This window comes from Prosopis cineraria, unplaced genomic scaffold (assembly GCF_029017545.1).
Source record: "Prosopis cineraria cultivar Desert tree isolate PC_DT_omini unplaced genomic scaffold, ASM2901754v1 PC892, whole genome shotgun sequence".
NCBI classification, from domain to species: Eukaryota; Viridiplantae; Streptophyta; class Magnoliopsida; order Fabales; family Fabaceae; genus Prosopis; species Prosopis cineraria.
Window position 1 is genome coordinate 15394 of NW_026556217.1, and position 24300 is coordinate 39693.

Genomic DNA, 24300 nt, shown 5'->3' on the forward strand with positions numbered 1-24300 from the left:
CCACAAGCAGCATCCCGACAATTTTACATTTAAAATAATTCCAAATTATCCAAATCATTCTCGTCCACACATTCGTGCTCCTCTTCCGTTCCGTCCCTATCACTCTCAACAGTTCAACACCACGAGCACGCGCCACTCTTGAGCGTGGCATTTCACTCACTCCAATCATGCATTACGTCCCTTTAAATACCGGCCGCCCCTCGCTGTTTCTTGTTCCGTATCAAATCTCAATTCCTTGTTCATTCTCTATCTCGATCTCGAAATGGAAACTGAGACTAAAGCTCCGGTGGTTGCCAAGAAGGTTTGGAACATTGTAAGGGTGGTTCTTGTGATGCTGAGAAAAGGCATAGCCAAGAGCAAGGTCGCGCTTGAGCTCCATTTGCTTCTCAAACTCGGGAAGCTCGCCGGAAAGGCCTTCGCCAACAGTACTCTGATGCTCCACCACCACTTCGCCTCCCTCTCTAACAACCACCGCTCCTTCGTCCCCCCGCGTGATTACGAGTTCAGCTGCAGCAACAGCCCCGCCTCCTACCCCTTCGGCTCCGCCATCAAACGCAAGCACCGGCTCGGTAATAAGTCGTACCAATACGACGACGTGTGCACCGTGGCTGCCGTTCAGAAAGTGCTTGAGATGTTGAACAACGAGAGTTCCATGGTCGTGGAAGCCTCGCCGCCGGTGACATTGCCGGGTTTCGGAAAGAGCCCTATCGGAAAGCAACTGAGAGTTACGGACTCGCCGTTTCCGTTGAAGGACGACGGAGATAGCCAGGTGGACTTGGAGGCCGAAGAATTCATAAAGAAGTTCTACAGAGATTTAAATTTGCAGAAGACGATGGCCGTTCTCGATTCACCTTGTCCCAGGTACTTGTGGGATAGGTGAATTGTGAGACGTCCCTGTATATGATCCCATGCATATAGACGCCTCAAAGCTAGCTACATCGATCTCACGAAGCAAGACCTTCTATTTTTCGCTGCTATATATGTGATGAAACGTCACTTGATGAAGTAGTTTTTTCTGGGTTGGTTCTTGAAGTGAGCTATAGCTAGCTAGCTAGCCAGTGCGTGCTTGGACGTGCATGGGGTTAATTCTGATTTGTCATCGATCACACTGTGGTCTTGGTGTTTTTTTTTCTTTCTCTTTTTTAAATTTGACTCCTCTGTATTTTTGGGTTGAAACCCTTTGTTGTGATTTGTCGATGTTGATAATAAAAGGAGTCAAAAGGAGTTACAGGGGGGAAAGAAATCAAAGATGGAATTGTACCTGTGCTTCTGTAGAAGGTTAGGAATAATTTCTCTTGTTTCAATAAAGGACGTCGCACCAACTACTGCGACTTTGGATGATAAAGGAGGGACTAAAGCAAGAGCGTCATGTTTTGTCCATGGCAGCGGAAGAAGAAATTCAATGCGTAGCGGTGCTGCCATCTTTTCCATGGGTTGGTGAGCTGGAGTTTGGCTTTATTAGCCCCTTTCTTGATGCCTCTGGTGGTGCCTTTTTTTTTTTCTTTGTTCAGATAACGATGGTGACACACACACACCATTAGTATTGGATATGTCATTAACCGGTCAAGAATTAGTTCAAATACTAGTAGTCAAAATTATAATCAAATTATAATTAAATCATTCAGTAACAGTATTTATTAAATCGATCAAAATACTGGATGGTTTAAAAATGATTCCATTAGTTAGTTAGCTTGGATTTTCATGTTATAATATATATATATATATATATTATATACTAGTAATCGTTGGTATACACACAGCACTTGTCACTTACTCCCAAATCAATTGAATTTTCTGTTTAGCCTTTTTAGGTCAATGATATAGATATCTAGCTTGAGTGTTTTGGTGCTTCAATCCTTTCCTTCAATCGTTTTAGAATTGCTTGACAACAATTATTTGTTTAATAAAACGTTCGAATGGTATGCGAAATCATACTTTTCTTTTCAAAAAAATTGGTGTTTAAGAAAATTAATTGGAAATTATTATATTGATCGAAAGACTTTGAAATATTAATTTATACTAATTCATTATGCAGTTTATGATATTAGTAGTGCTACCACTTCAAAAACCATCGTATATAATATATATCCATGTACGCACGTACAGCACACTAAAAACACGAGCGGTATACTATTATATACAACTAATTCAAGCATATAACTTGGTAATAATTAAGAAGTGTCAAATGCACAGCAGATTAAATGAAATTGTCTAAATTAATAGATCTGGAATATAAGTGTAACAGGCTTCGAGGCAAAATGTTAGTTCGTTGTCATTGCTTTTGTTTGTTTTTAATTTTGTTACAAATTAAGCGGTTACAATTTTATACACTCCCTCCAAACTATAATATAAATTATTGTTAATTAATTCATAGTTTATAAACTATATTAGTTAGAACTTTAAATTTTTAAAAATATTTACACATTTTCATTTATACTCATTAAATAATCTATATAAGAATAATAATAATAATTAAAATTTTAATGCAAAATTTTAGTAATAAATGAAGAAAGAGTATAGTTAAAAAAATAACTATAACAATTATCCAATTAATGCCTTATATTTTAGATCGAGTAAGGTTTTTAAAAAATACCTTATATTGAAAGAAGTATTACTATAAAAAAATGACTTTTGATGACGACAAAAAAAGTCACCACCAAAGGTCTATTTTTGGTGGTAACAATTAGAAGTCATCATTAAAAGTTGAGCCTTTGTAGTGACTTCGTGTTGCCGCTAAAAATAAATTTTTAATGACGACTTTTAAATGTCACCACTAAAGGCTTCATTTTAAAGGAGACTTTTAATTGTTGTCGTTAAAAATTACTATTAGGGGCAACAATTTATTGTCGTCAAAAATATTTTCATAAAAAATAATTAAAAATAATTTATACAATTACTTATAGTTGTGACAAACTATCACTATCAAAAGTATTTTCATAAAAAATACTTTAAAAATAATTTTTTAATTTATGTAATTATAACTAGCACTGATAAATTTATCCAATTACTTTTAAAAGTATTTTTATAAAAAATAATTTATGCAATTACTTTTAGTGACAATAAACTGTTGCCATTAAAAATATTTTTATAAAAAAATAATTTATACAATTACTTTTAGCAACAGTTCGTCATTATCAAAAGTATTTTTATAAAAATAATTAAAAATTAAAAATAATTTATATAATTACTTTGTCATCATTAAAAATATTTTCATAAAAAATAATTTAAGAAAATATTTTTGATGACAATGGCTTCCTGCTGCTACAAGTAATCATACAAAATTTTTTAATTTTTAATTATTTTTTTATAAAAATATTTTTGGTGGTGATGATTTATCATCTCTAAAAGTAATTACATTAAATTTTTTAATTAATTTTTTATGAAAATACGCTAAAAGTTATTTTTAGCTGCAACACTTAAATGTGCATGTGGACTCTTTTTCTTACTTGTTGATCGGGAGTTTGATTTAATTAATTGCTTAATTTATATCATCTGGCTGCGGCCATCAATTAACGTCTATGCAATTTTTTATACTATACACTACTACTCCAATACCGCTCCCTTCCTTCTGTCATAAATATGGAAGTTAGATAACTAATTCTCATATCTCCTTTGGTAAAGACAAAAGATAACTAATCATATAGATTAAGAAAATTAATTATGTTAGTTATTTGTAAAAAAAAAAAAAGAGTTACTCCTCCTTTCTTGTATATAAAGTATTTTCTAAAAATTTATTTTGTTCATAAATATAAGGATGTCATGATATTTTTAAATAATTTGACATGCAATTTTGTCCTTATCTTGAAAAATGGATGAGATATTAATTATGTATTTTATCCACTATCACCAAAATATTAATTGTGACATTATTAGGGATAAAGCTGAAAATTCATTGTGATATTAACTAAATAATAAATTTTTATTGGCATGCAAGATTCTGTTAAAAATATCTTATATATAGATTAGGTTATGTTTCGTTATTAGAAAGAAATGGAATGGAATGGATTAAAAAAATAAAGGTAAAAATGAGACGATCAAATAGAATAATTACTACTAAAAAAATATAAATTAGCAAGAAAATTTAATGAGGAATGGTCCGTTTCTCTCTAAAATATCAAATTAGCAATGAAATCAACGAGGGGTGTTGATTTCATGTTTTAACTTAAAAATTAGCAAGGGAATGTTAAGACCTCTTTAAAATAAGAAAATTAGTGAGAAAAATAGAGAGAAACTGTCGATCCCTATCTAAAATAAGAGAATAATAGTGAGAGACTGTCAATCCCTCTTTAAAATAAGACAATTAGTGAGAAATTGCTAATCCCTCTCTAAAATAATATAGTTAGTGAGGGATTCTATATCTAGCTAATTACTAAAAAAAAACTTTTGGCAATAACTTTTAATGATATATTTAATTATTTTCATTTAAAAATAAAAAATTAATTTAAAATTTAACTAGAATATTCATAATAAAATTATTTAATATTTTATTTATTTTAAGTTAATTTTCATTAATAAAATAATATTTTATTAAAAATAAAATATAAAGAATAATTTAAATAAAATGAAAATATTTTTAACATATTAATAATTGAAAATAAAATTTAATATGTATATATGTGTGTATTTTAATAGTATATTATTTGATATATTAATGTTGTTAAATAATTATATTTAATTTTTATATAATGATTGCAGGTACCTTTCAATTCAATTGGTAAAGAAGAAGAGTATAAGGCTTGAAATGTATGAGATCAAGGATTCAAGCTTTAACTTCAGCATGAACATAATGAATATATGACATGATAAAGAGCAAGTGATATGATGCAAAGTGAATAATGATATGTCATGAGTTGTCGCATATATGGCGGGTGATAGGGCACAAGATGGTAGGTGACATGACAATTGACTAGGCATAAGGTTGTTGGTGACATGTTACAAGTTGACACACACATGGTGAGTGATGTGGCATTACTATTTTTAAATATAAGCATATTTAGTGAGGGATTAGTGAAGGACTAATCTCTCGTTAAGGTTATCAAATTTTGAATAGTATTAACAAGAGACAGTATTTCTCTTGTTAAATTTAGCGAACCTTTTTTTGTTACGAATTTAGCAAGGGACAACATCTCTCACTAAAACGCAATTTAGTTAGGGAAAATGATAGTTAGAGAGGGATTTGTTCGTCGTTAAATTCTATTTTTCTAGTAGTGAGTGAGCCATATTAATAAAAGAAAGGAGTAATTTAATTCATGAGGTTGAAAAGATTCATGAATTTCTTGGAGGTTATGATGATTTTCACATTTATAGTATATGTTAATAAGTTTTATTATAATTATCATGAGGGGAAAAGATGATTTAATTTTTTTATATTAATTTTTTCAATTCATTCCATTCCATTCCTTTCCAATAACCAAACATGACCTAAGTTTTCTTAAAATACTTTTCCTTGAAAATTATCTGAGTGCGCAATCAACAGAGGTAACAATAATTTAGAAAAAAATATCAAATGCAGTGCACATAATGATTAATTAAGGTTTTACATTTAAAATTAAAACAAACATTTAAACTAACTCATATATTTATGATCAAAGGGAGTACCCTTCAAAACATACTGTTAAAATCCAAGACTATCAACTGATTCGATCATTGAGAATGTGGCAGATCAATATAACCCATCAACGGCAAATAGATGGGCAACACTTGTAACAAAAAAAAAAATGCAGGTACAGTAATCAAGCCAATTAAACATAATTGAACGAGGACTTGGATATTGTAGGAATCAAAATTATTGGATTGGCAAAAGTGCAGAAACATCGGCCAAGGTTTGTCCTTCAAATATTTGATCACATCATGAATAGGACGCCATTATATATCTCTCCACTAGCTATGGTCGTCTGGTACAAGAATCCGCCAAAATATCTCCACTACGCTTTTCCTCCATTTTATAATTAAATCTCATGCCTAAAATATAGTTAAAATTCGCATTAACTCACGGAACAGTCCAAAGTAATTATCATTATTATCAATAAAAAATATTAGAAAAGAAAATTTAAGTACTTATAGTGTTATATGGTTTTAAATGTGGTACTTTTTTTTTAATCAAACTAAGACATGCGTTTTTTTTTAATCCATGATATCTTACCCTCTAACTATATAAGTTTTGTTATTAATTAATATTTCTTTCATTAAAAAATATAAAGCATTTTTAAGAAAACCTTACACCTCAATAAAATAGTTAATTATCTTCTAATTAATATTATCTTTTCATATTCACTCTTATTTAATAGGATATTTTTCTTTAAAATAAATATAAAATAATTTATTTATCAGGAAACTTTTGAAAAAATACATTAATTACATCTTGAAATACTAAAATTACTTATATTTTTAATATTCAACCCTTTAAAAAAGACTTTACATTTTTTAATAGAAACAGTACTTTCATTTTTAAAAAAAAATAAAATTCACATGTACTAATTTATTGGAAGCAAATAGTTTGAGCATATAAAACTGAGTTTGCAAGTCTTTAATGTAAAATTTATGATGAATCACATAAATATATAACAGTTCACATCAAAACTCGAGGTATTTAAGAGGAAAAAAAATCCAGTCAATACTCAATACAAATATATTATTACAGTGATTTTCGTTCTTAATAATGCTGTTGTTTTGATACTCCCTACAAATCATTGAATCAATATTAGAAATAGAATTTTAAGGTTTTCAACCCGTTTCAACATTTTATTTTATTTTTTATTCTGATTTGGTAGCATGCCCTAAATCGTGAAAACAGTACTCAAAGTTTGTGCCCTCTTCTTTTTTTTCCCACCTCATTGAAGCCCTCTCAGCCGCCTCACATATATTAATTAATATTTTAAATTGTTAATGCTTTGGCCCTTTCCATAAGCTCTGCTTTTATGCTCGTGGCTCTAATTTTATTAACCTTTATTTATTCAACCGATATCCATACTTTGGAGCCACACGCCATGAGACGTGTCATACATGACTGTGTGGGACGACACAAACCATTCGATGGGTGACCCTATCAGACGTTATTGACAATCCGATTTATCAAAAAAGGAAAAAAAAAAAAAAACAGAGATCTTGATCATCGGATCTTGACACTTTTTTAGAACACCATCGCATATATTGATATAATTAACCAAGCTGTACTAAATAAAATTGACTCAAGAGAAACGAGAAACAGCTGAACTGGCACTTGCTATTTCAAATCAATTGAGGGCCTTTTGAAATCTCCATACCATAATATATTGAAAAGACACAGTTTTATAGATATTTGATTCACATCAATAATTCCTTGTTAGTTATTATCAGCATGCCAATCACATAATGCAACATATATAATTTGTCATAAAATGAGCACACATGATACTATTTAGAGTATTTTTAGCTAGAAAAGAGAAACAAAATAAAGCTTGAAGGTGGGTATGAAAAGTATGAACTTTTGCTTTATAGAATTTTAAATCTTGTAGGGTAAGGGAGGGACTTCAGAGCGCAATCTCAGCAAACTTTTTAAGTCCCACAAGGGGATGAGGAAGCTTTTATATGTAGTGATAGTGTGGATAGTAGCTATTGATACATACATATGTGGGGACAACACAATTTGCCACAGCTTTTAATATGTGAATGGGTTGGGTTTTGTCTAATTCTTCTCTGAAAGAAAGTAGAATGAATGGCACGTCAACGATTTGTCAAACACACACCCAAAGCAAGCTTGCTTTAATTTGCCCCTCAGGCTTCAATGAAAGATTCATTTATAAAAGTCATACAATCGCTGTTGCTTCGTTAGGTGTGCAATGAATTATAATAGTGGGACACATGAAAAAGAAAGGGGGGCTTTTGTAGGGTTTACAAGCGTGTGTCAACAACTTTTGAGCTTATATCAATAATATTGTTGTATTATGAGCATACGTGGGTATGTGTGATACACATATAGACACTCAACACGCTCAAGGCTCATCGCTTTGCACACACTTGGAGTATTAAAAAATATTATATATATAATAGTAATGCTTTGTAGATTTGGAGCAATAACAATCCAAATCGAGAGATACATAGCTTCCATAAATAACAGTGTGTGCGAATCCATGGATGAGTTTCGGTATGGGCGAAAGCCGATATGTAGAGTTTAATTTGAATCTACGGCCCTCTCTCATATATAAACGGAATAAGAACGAAACACGGTATATTATATATGGGGAAAGAATCGTATACTACTCGACTTTATATATTTAATATATCTTTATTCAATTAAATTGGGACAAGTACATTTTGATTTGTTAATAATCATTATTATAAAAAAATAGTTTTTACTACCCGCAATTAATGTCACTTTTTAGAAAAACAAAATTAAAAAAAAAAGTCTTCATAGCAATTTTGTAATTAAATGTGAAATGTGAAAAAAACTATAAACGTCACTTTCACTGAAAGTGACATGAAAATTGAATATCCACTTTGCTTTTTTAAAATAATGACGCGGAGTGAAAATGGAAATAAATATCAACGTCGTTTAAGTGGAAAGCGATGTAGAAGTTAATTTCAATTAGGAAAAACAATTAAACTAATTAATTTATTCAGTATATTCTATATAGCTTTTCATCCGAACGACATGGAAATTTATTCACGTCGCTCATATGACAAAAGCAGTGCCGAAGCCACGTTTGATTGAGGGGGGCAAATGCACCCCCTCAATTTGACAAAAATTATAAATATATGGTAAGAAATTTAATATTTTACACATGATACTTATATCTTTATATTTTATACTTATATCTTTAATTAATTATTTAAGATCACTCAAGTCTGATTACGATTTAAGTATATTAATTACAAATTTTTTAAACTCATAATAATTTATTTTAAGCATGATAAATTTTAGTACAAAATATTAAACTCTTACTATACATAAGACAAACTTCATAAAAAAAACTCATTATTTACCTTTAAATTACAAAATCAAATCCAACTTTTTCGCAATGATTTTTTTCATTATTTACTTTTTATTTCTTGCTCAACAATATAATTTTAAAACATGAAATCACAAAATAATAATTTTTTTGTGATTATTTTTCACTTCTATTATTGTAATGCATATAATTATTTTTTAATTATTAAACGTTTATTTTTATAATATTAATATTTTAAATTAAATCATACTTTTTGATTCAGGGTCCTGACTCCGCCATTAGGTAAAAGTGACATGAATATTTAATACATAACACATCCTATTATTTTAAGCAATGTGACTTTAAAGGCAAGTAATAATCCATGTCGCTTACATTATAAAAGAGAGGTGGATATTCAACTATCTCAGCTTCCAGATTTCACTTTTCACTCAACAGTCAAAAACTCCAAATTTCAAATTTTACCCTCCACAACCCTGAAATCAACGTCCGATCCCACAACATTGTCATATCTCAAGAAGCCGAGAGAAGCCCCCTATTTCGGCTAAGCTTTTCGCTTCTAAAATCATCAATCAAGAGCACAAAGCTTCCTCTCCTTGTGTACTTCCATGATGAGGCTACATCATCAAAACTCCCTTCAACTTCCTTTCTCTCCCTATATATATATATTTATATATATATTTGTTTTATTTTCGTTGCAATTGTTTGGGCATTTTTTGCTACTATGTGGCTCGGGGCATCAAAGTTTTCAACCCCTTTTTAAGCAAACATTAGTCAAATGTTGGTTTGAGGTTGTAAAAGGGTGACATTGCCTTACTTTTAACACTTTCAAAATAATATTGCTTTTTTTAAAAATAAGGGTATTAAGTGATTTTTTGAGAGAACTTTCGAGACATTTTTGCCTTTCAACCTTAATATTAATAATGAGCAGATTTTGTTATAAAACAAATAATATGTATAAGAAGATATATGTGTGTGTTGATTTAATTGGAAATAAATGTCTCATATATAAGGCCACATGTGTAAAGTTTTTCCTTATATATATGGAATAAAAAAAGATCATAAAGCAGAAAAAAAAAAAAAAGAATCCTTGTCAAGTATTATAAAAAAAAGCACAAATTTATGTACTCCTTTATGTATTGTCACTTATCACTAATCTTACCGTTGGGCCGGTACTGGCCTTTATGCATTATCACTTACCACTGTGACTAATCTTACCGTTTGGCCGGTACTAACTTTTTCTATATGATTCACAAGAACTACAACTTTCTCTTGGTGCGTTCTCTTTTATGTATGTTCATTTTTTAATTAATTTTTTGTTATTGCATACTTGCTTTTAAAATTTCTTGTATTCTTTTAAATAGTCTCCACGCTCTCCATTCTCACTTAAAAAGAGCAAAATAAAATCAGTCGTTCTTTTTATCGTTAAATGTGTGTGTTTGGTGAGGTTACATCTCATGCATGTTATTCAGGATTTTTCAACCAAGATAACCTTCATTCCAAAGCTTTGCGCTTTCAAATCCTACGGAAGATCTTGCAAGCTTTTGATCTCCAACAAATACGGAGATCAAGCTTATTGGCTCGTGTGCTTTTTTCAACCAACAAGTGGGTCTTTCAATGGAAGGCTTGCTGATCAAGTTGAGCCGAGCCACTTCAATCTTTCTTGCAGTGTCCAAGGTTTCATGCTGTGGGTTTCTTGGCTTTCCTTTTTGTTGGTCTGGGCTTTTCGTCTTTTGCTGTTTTGGGTTTTTGTTTTAGTTCAATTGTTCTTCTTTTTTAATGTTGTTCTAGTTGGACTGTACAAATTAATCGGGCTTCCAGATTATAATTTGGGGGGCTCTTTTATCTTGTAGTCGTTTTATTATATATTAATATAGTGACATTATTGTAAAAAAGGACCAAAATGGACAAAAAAAAAATATTTTTTCAATGTCCCTGATAATGAAAATCACATTCCATTTCACTTACAGGCACGTTGCAAATGTAAACTAAAAAAGAGAAAAGTAGCATACAAATTTGTATGAGACATATTGTTTTTTTTTTTTATACTTTACATTCATTTATAATCTTCTAATCTATCTTTGACCGTATGAAATGTAATTATTAATTAATTTAGAAAAAACACAGCCATTAGTTTTTATCATTTTGTTAGATTTTGCTTTTAGTCGTTATATTTCTTTTCAGGCCCTAGATTTAAGTAACAAACATCACTTAATTTTATTGAAATTATAAAGACTATAAATATTAAAAAAATTATAAGAATTAAAAGCAAAACCTAATGATACTATCAAAATTGATGATTGTGTTTTTCATTAATTTGTGATTATTGCTGTATGAGCACATATGGAAAGGACATGCATGTGGAGCTAAACAAAAAATGAGAAAATTCGTCCCTTCTAGCTGCTTGCATTATATAGCCCTTCCTAGGTGGGATGCTCATGCTTTGCAGCTGGATGATCGGTTTCACTTCTGACAATGTACATCTAATCCTTAAATATGCAACGGTGATCATTAAATTATTGATGAGAGGCATATTAAAGACTTCGAATAACAGAATGAAAAAAAAAAAATTCTCTTTTCTTAAAGAGTTGATCTTTTTATTTCTAAGTCATTATAGTCAGCCTTTTTAAATTCAAAATTCATTTTCACCTCCATTTTAATAGCTTTATCCTAATTATTTTAAGGCTTTAAATGAGCTGGCTCAATAAGTTTAACCTATTTTGCTGGCTCTAGTTAAAAGTGAATTATTTAAAAAAAATAAAATGAGTAAAGACCAACCTACCTTTTCCCTTAAACATGTGTTATTCTCCCATGCCCATAATTATTTTATTAATAGTTCATAAATTAAGGAAACCCATTGAAGTTAGTTGTACAAAAACTCAACAAAGTTTACATATTTTATTATGGGATTTGCAATTTCATGGGTTAAATGTAACAACTGCATATGACACTATAATATTTAGTTTTGTTTAAGAAAACATGTATTCCAAGATCCAGGTATTAAATCTATAAAAAGTGGCATTATTCGTAAAATAAAATAAATGATGTGATAATTTGCTTGGGATTTTGTGCAAAACACCCATTCGCATTTAGCTTACACTGCCTCAGTTCCAAAATATACGAAACTTCTAATATGTATCACATATATTAAAGGAAATTCAATTCATTCATTTTTTTTATATGAATCTCGTGAAAATTTGACTTATTTTTTTAGACTTACCCTTATTCATAACTAACACCCACAATTTCTCATGTATAATTAATCAGTTCATATTAATCAATATAAAGATAAAAATGAAAAGATATTTCTTAAAAGTTGAAACCACAAAATATCCTACATTTTGAATTAACCTTAATCTGTAGAAAATGTTCCACCTTATAAACTAGAGAAGTATTAATTAGTTAGTAATTTTATTTTGGTAAAATTTTACATTTATATCTATATATCCCTATACGGTATAAAATTTAAGATTAAGGATATTAAAATGCTCCTCAATTAAGTAAAAAAGTTAGGATTGTCCCTAAAGTCAAGAAACAATCATTTATATCCCTAAGTGATTAAGATTTTTGATTTCATCACCCTACTACTTATTCTGTCAATTTTCATAGTTAGTGGGCCCACATTTGAAAATTTTAATATTTTCAATAGGTCCCATCATTTTTAAATATTTTATATAATTTTAAAAAATACCCCTCTCACTCCTCCCTCTCTCCTCCCCCCAATTCCCTCTCTTGTTCACTCATTCTCAATTTGAAGCAAGTGGAGTGGTGATGGCAGAGCACCTAGCACGCTGATTGCAATCTTATTATTGTCTAAATGGCTAAGCTGAAGAGTGCATCGAAAGTATGTTTCTATAATGGTTGGCTATGTAATATCGCCTTTGCTTAATCACAATTAATACAAAAAATCAAGGTAACCATTGAACTAATCTAATTAGATTATCAAGTTGGTAATTTGTAAGAATAAGATCTCAAGTTTTTTAAAATTCAACTTGCTTAAACATCATTTAATAATCTTTTAATCAGAGTAAAATATTATTTTAAAAACATGTTATACCTTTTAGGAGTCAAAGGGACTCAAAACAATTGAAAAGTATCAAGGAATGAAAAATAGAGAGGTGCACTACACTTGTGCACATGCATAACGGCGCGTTGCACGTATCATACATCATTTTGTTGTCAAATGATAGCAACCCAAGGCAACTTCTAACATGCCCTATTTTTTTGTCTAACGTTTGATTGAGGCAATCTAGGTGTTTATATAAAGCCCTTTTTATAAACTAGTTGATAGCATGGGTTTTACTTTCAAATTATATCACATAAAAAAGTTGAATACCCAAACACTTTTTTACAATTTTATACACTTTTCACAGCTTAAGGGTATTCAAAACCTCATACATGTGCCAAAGTTACATCTATCGCCTAGAACATACTCAATAGACTTGTGATTATCTGTACAACACACCATGCACATATAAACTCAACAATTCTCAATTTTCACTCCCAAGCCCCTATTAATACAAAAACAGAAGGAAAAAGTTTTAGTATTGCATAAATCAATCATTTTCAATTCCAATAATATGACAATAGTTCCTACATTTGTATTAGTATTTTGACCCTATCAACACTTAATAATCTTATAAACAACATTATAGGGCCTAAAATATATCCCAAAATATAACATGGTGCAAGTATATTAAAAAAGAATCTTAATTGACAATACTCTAACTATTACACAAAATAAATTAAGATAGGAGGCTTTACAATAGGAATACTCAAAATCCTAAGCCTCTTGAGCCTTCTATCTTTTTACACCGGAGCTAGCTTCTATAAAATATTGAAAGAGAGTAGTGAGTTCAACCACTTAATAACCAAGGTACGTTTACTCTATACAATTATTTATCAATCGATAAAAACACATAAAGAGGAGTAAAATACTTAACTTCATAAAATCACACATAACATACATATATATTACAATATACCATTAACTTTTGATCAAATTTTTTTCACATAATCGCATTACGAGACACGTTGCCACAATATAGACAACTATGTGATAACGGCTCGATTAACAATCATGATGCACATTGTCGTAATACATACAACCATGTGATAATGGCACAATTCACTATTACAACATGCCACAAACTTAGCAACTAGTGACACATCGGATAAACATATGCATGATCAATTACTCTTTATACCCTTGTTATTTTTTCTAAATAAAACCATGAGATATAATATCAATTAAGGCTTTGTTTGCATGACTAGACTACCCAAGCTCATTGATTATGAGGTGTGACTCAATCAAAAATCACATTACTTACTTTCGGGCCACAGCTTCTTCCATTCTCGAATATCTGGGGTATTGTATAACATAAACTAATCTCCTCAACAAACATATGGAGATAGTTAGGTTATAGTCTCTCGACAAACTATGAAATAATCCCTTGAGAAATAGTGAGACAAAGCTAGCCTTCATACATCGAAAGGCTACCATAAGTATAATATGAATTTAATCTACTCCTCTTTTTAGGCGAACTCCTGCCAAAGGATTATGCAATGCATGAAACTCACTTATTTCACAAATAAATGACTTGTTAGGTTACAAGCACGATCTAACCTATGTGAGCATTTGTAATATTTTCATAATTATTCTTTTTCCAAAAAAATATCACATGCATAATCTCCACATCATACATTTATCAGGTCAACTTATAAGTTTTTATTTTTCACATCACAATATCCTCACATCAACTCACCAACTTTTCGTTTCAATGCAAAACACAATGTGGAACTTTTTAAGTTCAAATTCATTATTATAGCCATATTAGGTTTAGTAAAGCTTCATTGGGTTTTTGGCATAGCAGCAACTATAACATTCAACCATTTAAGTCAATTTAAACATTTTCAAAAACATAAATCAATTAACAAATAACTATACACAATAAGTTTAGCTTGGTTACCTTAAATTTTGAGAGGTCAAATAGTTACCCCTTGATAACTTGCTTCTAAGCTTTCTCTTCAAGCCCAATATGGTGTAAGGATGATTAATTTATAATTAATCAAGTCTAAATTCATCAACATCACCACATACACTCCATTTCACGTTTATTTCAATATCCAAAATAATAAAAAATCCTCACATCTAGCATGTCAAGCTTAACCATTGGGTTCATTAATTGCCTTGAACTCCCCAGAGCTTTATTAAACTCTTATATAATCATTAATAGCTCCTTAGCCAAGTTTAACAACTATAATAAATGACATTTTCAACCATCAATGCACCCTTAACCAAAACATGTAAACCCATTATTTTTAGGTTTAAATGCCTCAAATAACTTTCATTAATTTTATTTGAGTCAATGAGTTTAGACTCATAACTTATATGGGTTGAAAATTAATTTTCATTAACAAACCCTAACTCAAAAGTTCTTTAAAAATGAAGGGAAAGGAAGAAAGGAGCTTGTGGGACTTGCCTTTGATGTTTTAAGGCTCAAAATACTCCCTAAGCTTCAACTCCTCGAGCCTTAGCAAAGCAAGTATCAAGCTCTTCATTTTTTTTCTCTCTTTCTCTTTTGTTTTTTTTGCCTCAAAACATGATCTATTTCTATAGAAAATAGGCCATACACCAATAGAGGAGGCAAAATCTTGTTTGTTGGCTCCATGTGTGTGGTACACACTGCACACACTATGATATATATGGCATAAAGACTTTCTTCCTTGTTTTTCTCCATTTTTAATGCCCAAATGATTCAATTTCACTTTAGTCCCAAATTTATGCTTGGAATCCCAACCAAAGGCACCCATTAGTTTCCTCTAATCACATACCGCATAAATTTTACTTAATTATCCTTTATTAGGTTGATTACTAGGGTTTATTTTTTTTAGAATATTACAGACGAGTTTTGGCACCATTTAGTAATGGCAGATTTTAGGACAATGTTAGGAGTTACAAAAGAAAAATCAAGCTTGGAGCCATTAGAAAGTCATGGTGTAAAGTTTAAATTTTTACAAGCTTGAACATATACTTGCTTGAAAGTGTGACTTGAGGAGACATACTAAAAATATAAAAAAATGGTGAAATCCAATAAAAATATTTAAAAATTAAATGTGCACTCCATGAATAGTAAATTTTGATAGAATAGATAACATGGTAATGGAATCGATAATCTTAGTAATTGAGGTATTTAAATGATCATTTTTTAACTTTAGGGATGGCCTTGATCCTCTTCATTTAATTAGGGGTATTTTAAACCCTTAACCTTATAAAAAATGGTGGGACCTGTTAAACATATTAAAAAATTCAAATGTCAAGCCCATCAATGGCAAAATTTGATGGAATAAATGGTACGGTGATGAAATTGAAAATTATAGGGATTGAGGGAAATAAATAACCCTTTATTAACTTTATGGATAGCCTTAATCCTTTTTGTTTAGTTGAGAGGTATTTTAAAGCCTTAATCCTAAAATTTATAGGTTATGAGCAAAGTGAGGCTGTGAGCAACCACATGCAAGGCTACAACTAAGCTCATTTAGTTCACATATACAAGCAAACCTATTTTGTCCACAAAAAAAAAAAAGGCAAGACTATTATGGGCTCACTTAGTTAGTTTTTGTTTTTGTTTTTGTTATCCAATGAATTTTCACAGTCGGCAATCATGAGACTAATTCTTAAAGAATTTGAGTATCATTTAAAATGTTCTCTTCTTCCAAACAATACTTTTCTATACACACCTTCAGGATTTATTTTTTTGGCGCAGGCTAGATTTTTAAAAGAAATTTTCCCAGCCTAAGCCCATTCAACTATAACATATATTTTTTGACATAAGGCCCATAAATGGGGCCTTTCAAGAAAATTCTTAAAAAAAAACCAACTGAACGGGCACCTTTCCCTTTCAATCCAGTGACTCATGTTGTTGGGTCAACTAGCTAATCTGCATGATTGGGGGCCTTGTCCAGCCCAATCTTTGTCATATGTTCTGACAATGACTAATGGCATATGAAAACGTTGAAAGCCCATAAATAGCAATTAATTGATGAGCTTTTCCGGGGCAGTAACTGCCAGCAGACAGAAATATTTGTATGTATGATTAAACAAAACCAACGATTAAGGGATTAAAAAATATGTAGAGAGGATTTTCTTGTATACATTACTTAAACACATTAATTTTCCTTAATGAAAATATGTGTGTTTTCCCCAAAATTTAATTGATCTTTGGAAAGAAAATCGACATGTTGTATTTCTGTACTCACAACTAACAATTTACAATTTCTCTCTCTTTTGTTATCAAATTGAAATTAAGTTCTTTCATCTCTCAAAAAAAAAAAAAAAAAAAGTTCTGCCTAGCTAGGATGCTATCATGGCAATTAAGTTCCGACATAAACAAGAATGTGGACGTGGGAACGGAAGAAGCCCCATTGTTTCTTCAATTTTACGTGAGTCTGAATTGCTTGCCCAAAACCCAACTCTTCATAACATAACTAACCATCCCGTCCGTTGGATTGCGTAAAGCTGTAATTCGCTGCTTGAATCCTTCCCAAAAGAACCGGTTTTATTTCTCGCGCGATTCTCCCTGCTCATCAAATAGCACTGCATTTTTCAGCTCCCTGTTCCAGCTCTCTCAATCTAAGCGACGTCGTGCCCTCTCCCCTGCTTCTTCATGGGGGCTCCATTCCTCGATCTCTAAGGAAGCACCCCAAAACCCTTTCAGATCCCAATCGACTTTAATCTCAGATGGCTTCCTGGCTTAAGGCCGCTGAGGTATCCATCGATCTCCCTGCTTCTGTCATCTACATTCCGAATTCTCCCTAATTTGACTGTTTCTATTTGGTTCATATGGACTTTGAGCTTCCAGTGCTATTATTGTGTCACTGGTTCGACTTGCTTGCCTTTTAGCATTCCATAGGTTTCGAGATTGATCTGGTTTCCCTTGCAAATTTTGTGAGTTATGGTGATGTCAGTTTTCGGCTTACTGTCTTTAGATGCTTTGATCCGATGTTAAAAGCATTTAGTCAAGTTCTACCGGATTGTTTTGGATGTTTAATATCGGTTTGAACTATGATCATAAACTTCACATCCCAGCTCCTTGCTGATTTGTGGGTGTTGTTGACTAGATAAAGATGTATGCTTCAGAGGAGAATGCAAAGTATGTTTAATTTTTTGGCAAAGAGCCATAACACTTTGCCCAAACTTATGAATGCTGTTAAGGCTGCCCGACAGAAAAGGAATACCGCTTTCAGATTAACTGCATTGCCAGTAAATCTTCAGCAATTTCGAGTGGAGCACATTTTCACTTTTAAATTCTTTAAGGGGTCACGTATTTTTTAATCACTCAGGAGAAATTGTACTAAGTTTAATTGGTCTCTTGCCTCCTGTATTTTTTCCTTGGAAGAAGCATTGTCATTTGGGGTCATTTACTTTTTGTAGTTTCCCCCCTCCTTTGAGTTGGGTTGTATCATCTGCTACAGCATTAAATAGGAAGTTTCTCTCTTCCGCCCCCTTTTTTGGGTCTGTGTATGCTGCTCATTTAGAAACAAATTCTAACTTATGACATATTCCTTTTCTATCTATTTGAACAGATTTATTTGAAGTTGTAGATCGAAGGGCCAAGCTAGTTGTCAGCGAATATGCAGATGAGCAATCAGATTCTAAGTCTCCAGGTTTAGATTCTAGTTTGTTTGGCTTATGGTTTCTTGTCTATCACAATCAATTCAGGCACTGATGTTTGAATAGTGACTGCTTGACCTGAACTTAATCCTGGGTTAATTGCTATAATTATGTGTCGTTTATTTACTAGAAAGAATATATTTCACGCATCTGATGGTTAACAACGGCAGTTTTGCTGTCATTTTGATTCACCATGATTAAAATTTACTGGATAGATGTTGTGAGAGGCATATTGAAGTATAACTGTTCTCTAAGAGAGAAAATAACAATAAAAAGCTCCCTTTTCCAGAATAATTCCATATTTTACAATTCCAGCTATAAAGTATGCAGTCCAACAAATTTTTCAAGCGCGAGTGCTAATATTTTCTTTAACCTTTCTGACAATTAGCTTCTAGTGGGCAAGGATCTCAAGGCAAGAGGACAAAATCAAAATCTAAGGTATTGCCTCTGAAGTTTATCCTTAAGCAATGTTCTTATAACATGAACCTTGATCACATCTTAAACTATTCTGCAGGCTCAAAAGGGACAAGCTGTTCCATCTCCTGTAATTAGTGACACCACAAAGGAGCAAGGTGGCGTATCAGAAGACTCAGTAGATGTAACTTCTCCAAGTAATAAGTTTGATTCCACAAAGGTTCAAAAGGGACCATCGATCTTGTCTCCTGTTATTAATGATATTACAAAAGAGCAAGTTGGCACACCTGCAGAACCAGTAGATGTTGCTACTGTGAGTGAAAAAGTTGATCTTAATCTTGTAGCTGAGAATGACGGGAGTGCTTCTATGTCTACAAGCCAAGCTAAAAAGGAGCAGCCAGCAACTGACAAAATGCCACCCTTGTCAGGCACTCCATCAACAGAAGTGATAACTAATGATGTGAATAAGCATGAAATGGACAATGTGGAGGTCTTAGTAGATGATAATAATGCTGGACCTTCCACTCTTTCTGAAACTATTTCTACAGACGTCCAGCTTCCCAAAGAGAATGCTTCAGATATCCATGATGGGCATTCCTCTCCATCTAACAAAGGGATTGAAAGCCCCAGTGAAAATCAATCAACTGATACTGGCCTAATTATGGACCCTGGAAATATGGATGCTGATTTAAAAAAGGGTCAAGAGAGATCTGAATCTCTGACCTCTGACACTGCTTCTAATGGTGATGTTCTTTGTAAAGATACTGATTTAATAGTTCAATCTATTGACAATGGAAAGAGCCAAGAGGATCATAAAACTGAAACCGATAACTCAAAGAAAGTACAAGATCAACTTGATGAGGTGTCATATTTATCATAAGAGAGAAGTTTATAATTTGTTTCTTCAAATACTTATCCTCTATTGAATTACTTCTGATTAGTTCTTTTAGCTGGTTCACAGGCTCAAGGACTGCTTAAAACAGCAAAATCTACTGGTCAATCTAAAGAGGCAAGGTTAGCTCGGGTGAGAATGCTGTCAACAAACATTTCTGTCATCCAAGGCCTCCCTAAATGGGAGAGGCCTGATTACAGTGGCATATCCTGCAGATTGGTTCTGGGATCTTAGCAATAATTTCTTCCTAATTGCTGGTTAGACATCTAGTTGATGTTTTCTTGTTGTTGTTCAGGTCTGTGCTGGATTATCATCCCGACTTCAAGAATACAAAGCTGAAAATGCACAGCTGGAGGAACTTCTTAGTGCAGAGGTGAAGCTGCATTACTATTCCATGTTTAAAGGACTAGGTGTTATCATGTTTCTCCAATAGAAAAATAATTAATTGTTGCAATATTAAATTAATGCTAACTTTACAGAGAGAGTTGAGTAAATCTTATGAAGGTCGAATGAAAGAGCTACAGAAAGATTTGTCTGAATGTAAAAGGGAAGTATCCAGAGTAGAGTCAAATATGTCTGATGCCTTGGCGGCAAAGAATGCTGAAATTGATACTCTTGTCAGTTCTATGGATGCTGTTAAAAGACAGGCCGCATTATCCGAGGGAAATCTTGCTTCTCTTCAGGTTCTTCATAGTTGAATTGAATATTTTGCTTGTGTTTTTTTTCCCCTACATCTACTATCTCAACCTGATCTACATGTCCTGCATCGTTTTCTTTAGTCCCTTGCAAAAGTTTTCTCCTTCAATGAACACACTGGGTCGCTCAAGTGTTGGCATATTTGAGTTTGGCTGAGAATGTCACCTAGTTAATGTATTCCTTGAAGTTTAAGTGAGCTTCTTTTTCATTTTATCATTTCTACATACAGGTATAAATATAATTAGCCAACTATCATTTTTCTACATGTAAAAGTAAGAGTTTAGCCATATAATTTCAATTACCTACTGTGTAGTTTTCAAAAGATATAACTTGCTAGAAATGCACAATGAAATATCTGGTTTGCATACAGACGATATTGTCTAATAGACCCTCCCCAAACATGATATGACCTGCTGTATTCATCATATGATAATGACCGAGCTGCATATATGAAATTGCTCTTTCTGTGTCAGTGTAGTCTCTTTTAGAATATATCATTGAGCTGTTATATGCGTGTCTTTTTGTTGTAAACAAAAACCATCAGCTAACTATGGTGACTGAGTAGCTTGTTCACTTGCCTACATTATTTTTTTCTCTATGATTTTGGTCTTCCATTAATTGTGTGCTTAATTACATTTAATCAGGCAAGCATGGAGTCTATGATCAGAAGTCGAGAACTGACAGAGACAAGAATGATGCAAGTAAGTAAAAGATCTGCTGCATTTAAGATTCCCTTGAATATTCTGATATTCATGATTTATAAAATGAACTTTTGCATTATAAAATTTTTATTTTCATAGGCTTTAAGAGAGGAGCTAGCATCTGCTGAACGAAGAGCAGAAGAGGAGCGTGCAGCTCATAATGCTACCAAAATGGTCTATAGCTAGAGTCCTTATTTCTTTTTGTACCTTTTGCCTTGTAGCTTTCTTATTCTGTGATTGGTGAGACAGTCTGCCATGGAGAGAGAAGTGGAATTGGAGCACAGAGCTGTTGAGGCATCTACAGCCCTTGCAAGGATACAGGTAACTTGATCATCTAGTAAAGTAACTGTATTTATCCTTGTGTTACTAATCTGATTATGTTTATTTTTCCCCTGATAAGCTCTAAGAATTGTAGAACCATTTCTGACATCAGAGCATTACATTTGCATCGAGTAGTTAATTGCTTCTCGTTTCAGAGAATAGCAGATGAGAGAACAGCAAAGGCCACAGAACTGGAGCAGAAGGTGGCACTTCTTGAGGTACATAGGGAACATTTAATTAGTGATTTATTTTTTCAAAAAAATAAAGGAAAGGCTAAGTCTGATTGTTAATTCTGAAATAAAGGTCTAGTAAATCATTTTTTGAGCCTTCTGTTACTAGGTTGAGTGTGCATCTTTAAATCAAGAACTGCAAGATATGGAAACACGTGCTCGCCGTGAGCAAAAGAAGTCACCAGAAGAAACAAATCAAGTAATTCAGGTACTACTTACGCATCTCATTATCAATTAATTTCCTTGCTGTAGGTCTCTTTGCACACTATTGTATTTTAATAAACTACTTATTATAATAGAGCTGACACCCTACATGTTTCATGGCCTAAACTTATTCAAACAACATTTAGTATGATGTAATTATGCATCGACTCCATATTAGCAGGTCGTTACATTATTCTTGTGAGAATTTCCAAGCATAAGTTATATTTTCCCAATCAATAAAAACATAAGCAGGTATTTACCTACATTAGTACTAGAATAATTATATTTTGTGACCCTACTTTGACATGCATTCTCAATGAATGTTGTGTATCATGTAGAAGTGCAGACTGGGAGTCTGGTCGTATCAACTACTTGCATCTACCCTGCTGTATATGTTCAAATAAAGTTTCATCTGTTTAGATAATAATGACTTAAGTTTCATACATTCAGATTCAGGCATGGCAAGAAGAAGTGGAGCGTGCACGCCAGGGTCAGAGAGATGCTGAAAACAAGCTTTCTTCTTTGGAGGCAAATAACTTTTAATTGCATTTAATATTTTTATGAGATTATAATTTTCCATCTTTTAGGTTGAAATTTGCTTACTAGCATTCATTATTTCTGAGTTCAGGCTGAGTTGCAAAAAATGAGAGTTGAAATGGCTGCCATGAAGAGGGATGCTGAGCATTACTCTCGTCAGGTATTGCCTCTGATGTGTCTTACTTTATTTACAAGTTAACTCTTCTTGTCAAACATGTGTAAATACACAAAGCAAGGCCGCTGGCTTTTTGAAATTTCATAGTTTCCCACATAAAATTTGTTATTCAATTTATGAGAAAAGTTGTCAAATCGTAAATTGAAAAGCTTAATGTTTGAATTGTGAATCATAAATCTATTGTGTATTCTTATAGCTGTGTATACGCTTAGGCATGTACAATTGTCCCTTGTGGATCTTTCTCAAAGTTAAATTAATGTAATCCTGTCATAGATTATCTATGCTGCATCATATCTTTCTGTGTGTGAACAAATGGCATCAAATGAAGTTGGTTGAGGTTATTTTAAAAAAAACGTTCCTCTTTTAATCTAAGTAGTTGCATCTCCTATAATGTTAGTGCTAATTCAATTTTTTGAATGTTTTCCATTAAAATTTTTCCGTACCAGTAAAGACAAGAAAATTTAATATAATGACTTTATGAAATAAACTGTGACCTTGTATCTTCAAAAATAGCCTTGTTCATATGTGGACGCTGGAATTATCCATGATGTCTATTTTCTTAGATTGCATGGAGACACAAAACCATGTTTCTAAAATTAGCGGGACTCAGACTTGATTACACAGCTGCATTGCTGGTGGACTCAAATGTCAAAGAACTTCGCTGTTTTCTGCTGATTTCATCAATTAAAAGCTATTGTTAATTTTTTTATATTACATAAAAAGGTACTTTCGACATTATTTCTTGACAAGGTGTTATACTACGTTAATTTTGCTTGAAGTCTGCTAGTGATTTCAAATGGTTTTAACTTGAAGATACAATGGACTTGGCATTTGTTTTGATGGTTGAAAATTAGGTGGTCAGGATTAATTTAACCTAGCAGACATAACACACCTTCCCTTGTGAAAGGGGTCCTTTGAGTTTTCTGTAAATAGGCAATCATATGCATCCAGGTATTTTCATTATAATATGCTAACTATGTTATATCAATCGGATGTTACCATTGTTTAAAATTTCTGTAAGACTGTAAGTCTCTAACCACCATTGGAGGAGTAGTGCTTCATAATTTTACTTAAAATGCAATCTTGCTTTTCTTTTGTGGTTTTGGATGTCCGTTAAAACTGGACCTACATATGCCTTTCTAAGATGTTATGATGTCATGGTAAGGTTGGAAGGCTGCTTGTACTAATTATAGTTATATTACACTCTCAGGAGCATATGGAACTTGAGAAACGCTATCGTGAGCTAACTGATCTTTTGGTAATTCATTGTTAAATTTCATTTATTACCCGTGATGTTTGATTATGTTATCTGTTACAAATATGCGTTCCTGTTTTCATTTCCAGTACTATAAGCAAACACAGTTAGAAACCATGGCCAGTGAAAAAGCTGCCACAGAGTTTCAATTAGAGAAGGAAATAAAGAGGATTCAAGAAGCACAGGTATGTGTTTAGGCTATCTTGGCTGCTTAATTGATAGTTTGCTCCACACAAGTTGAAATTAGTGTCATTCGAACAGGTAGAGGCTGAAAGAAG

At 32.2% G+C, this 24300-nt stretch overlaps 2 protein-coding genes across 2 annotated transcripts; both read left to right on the forward strand.

The window, feature by feature from the left end:
* The first annotated feature begins 229 nt into the window (after positions 1-229).
* Positions 230-1345, forward strand: LOC129298700 (uncharacterized). The gene has a single exon (XM_054937123.1). The coding sequence runs from the start codon at positions 263-265 to the stop codon at positions 878-880; it is 618 nt and encodes a 205-aa protein (XP_054793098.1). The 5' UTR covers positions 230-262; the 3' UTR covers positions 881-1345.
* Positions 1346-17334: 15989 nt separating this feature from the next.
* LOC129298699 (golgin candidate 1-like) lies at positions 17335-24295 on the forward strand (the record flags this gene model as incomplete). The annotated part of the gene is made up of 17 exons (XM_054937122.1): positions 17335-17690; positions 18508-18590; positions 18986-19035; positions 19112-19873; positions 19973-20035; positions 20199-20276; positions 20383-20586; positions 21244-21300; positions 21400-21474; positions 21550-21621; positions 21777-21839; positions 21961-22059; positions 22506-22583; positions 22684-22752; positions 23978-24025; positions 24112-24207; positions 24284-24295. Coding segments are annotated over exons 1-17 (1935 nt in total), but the record flags the coding sequence as incomplete, so codon positions are not given.
* Positions 24296-24300: the final 5 nt, after the last annotated feature.

Excerpts from the sequence above, each read along its gene's own strand:
- LOC129298700 (XM_054937123.1), top strand. The coding sequence starts at position 263 with ATGGAAACTGAGACTAAAGCTCCGGTGGTTGCCAAGAAGGTTTGGAAC.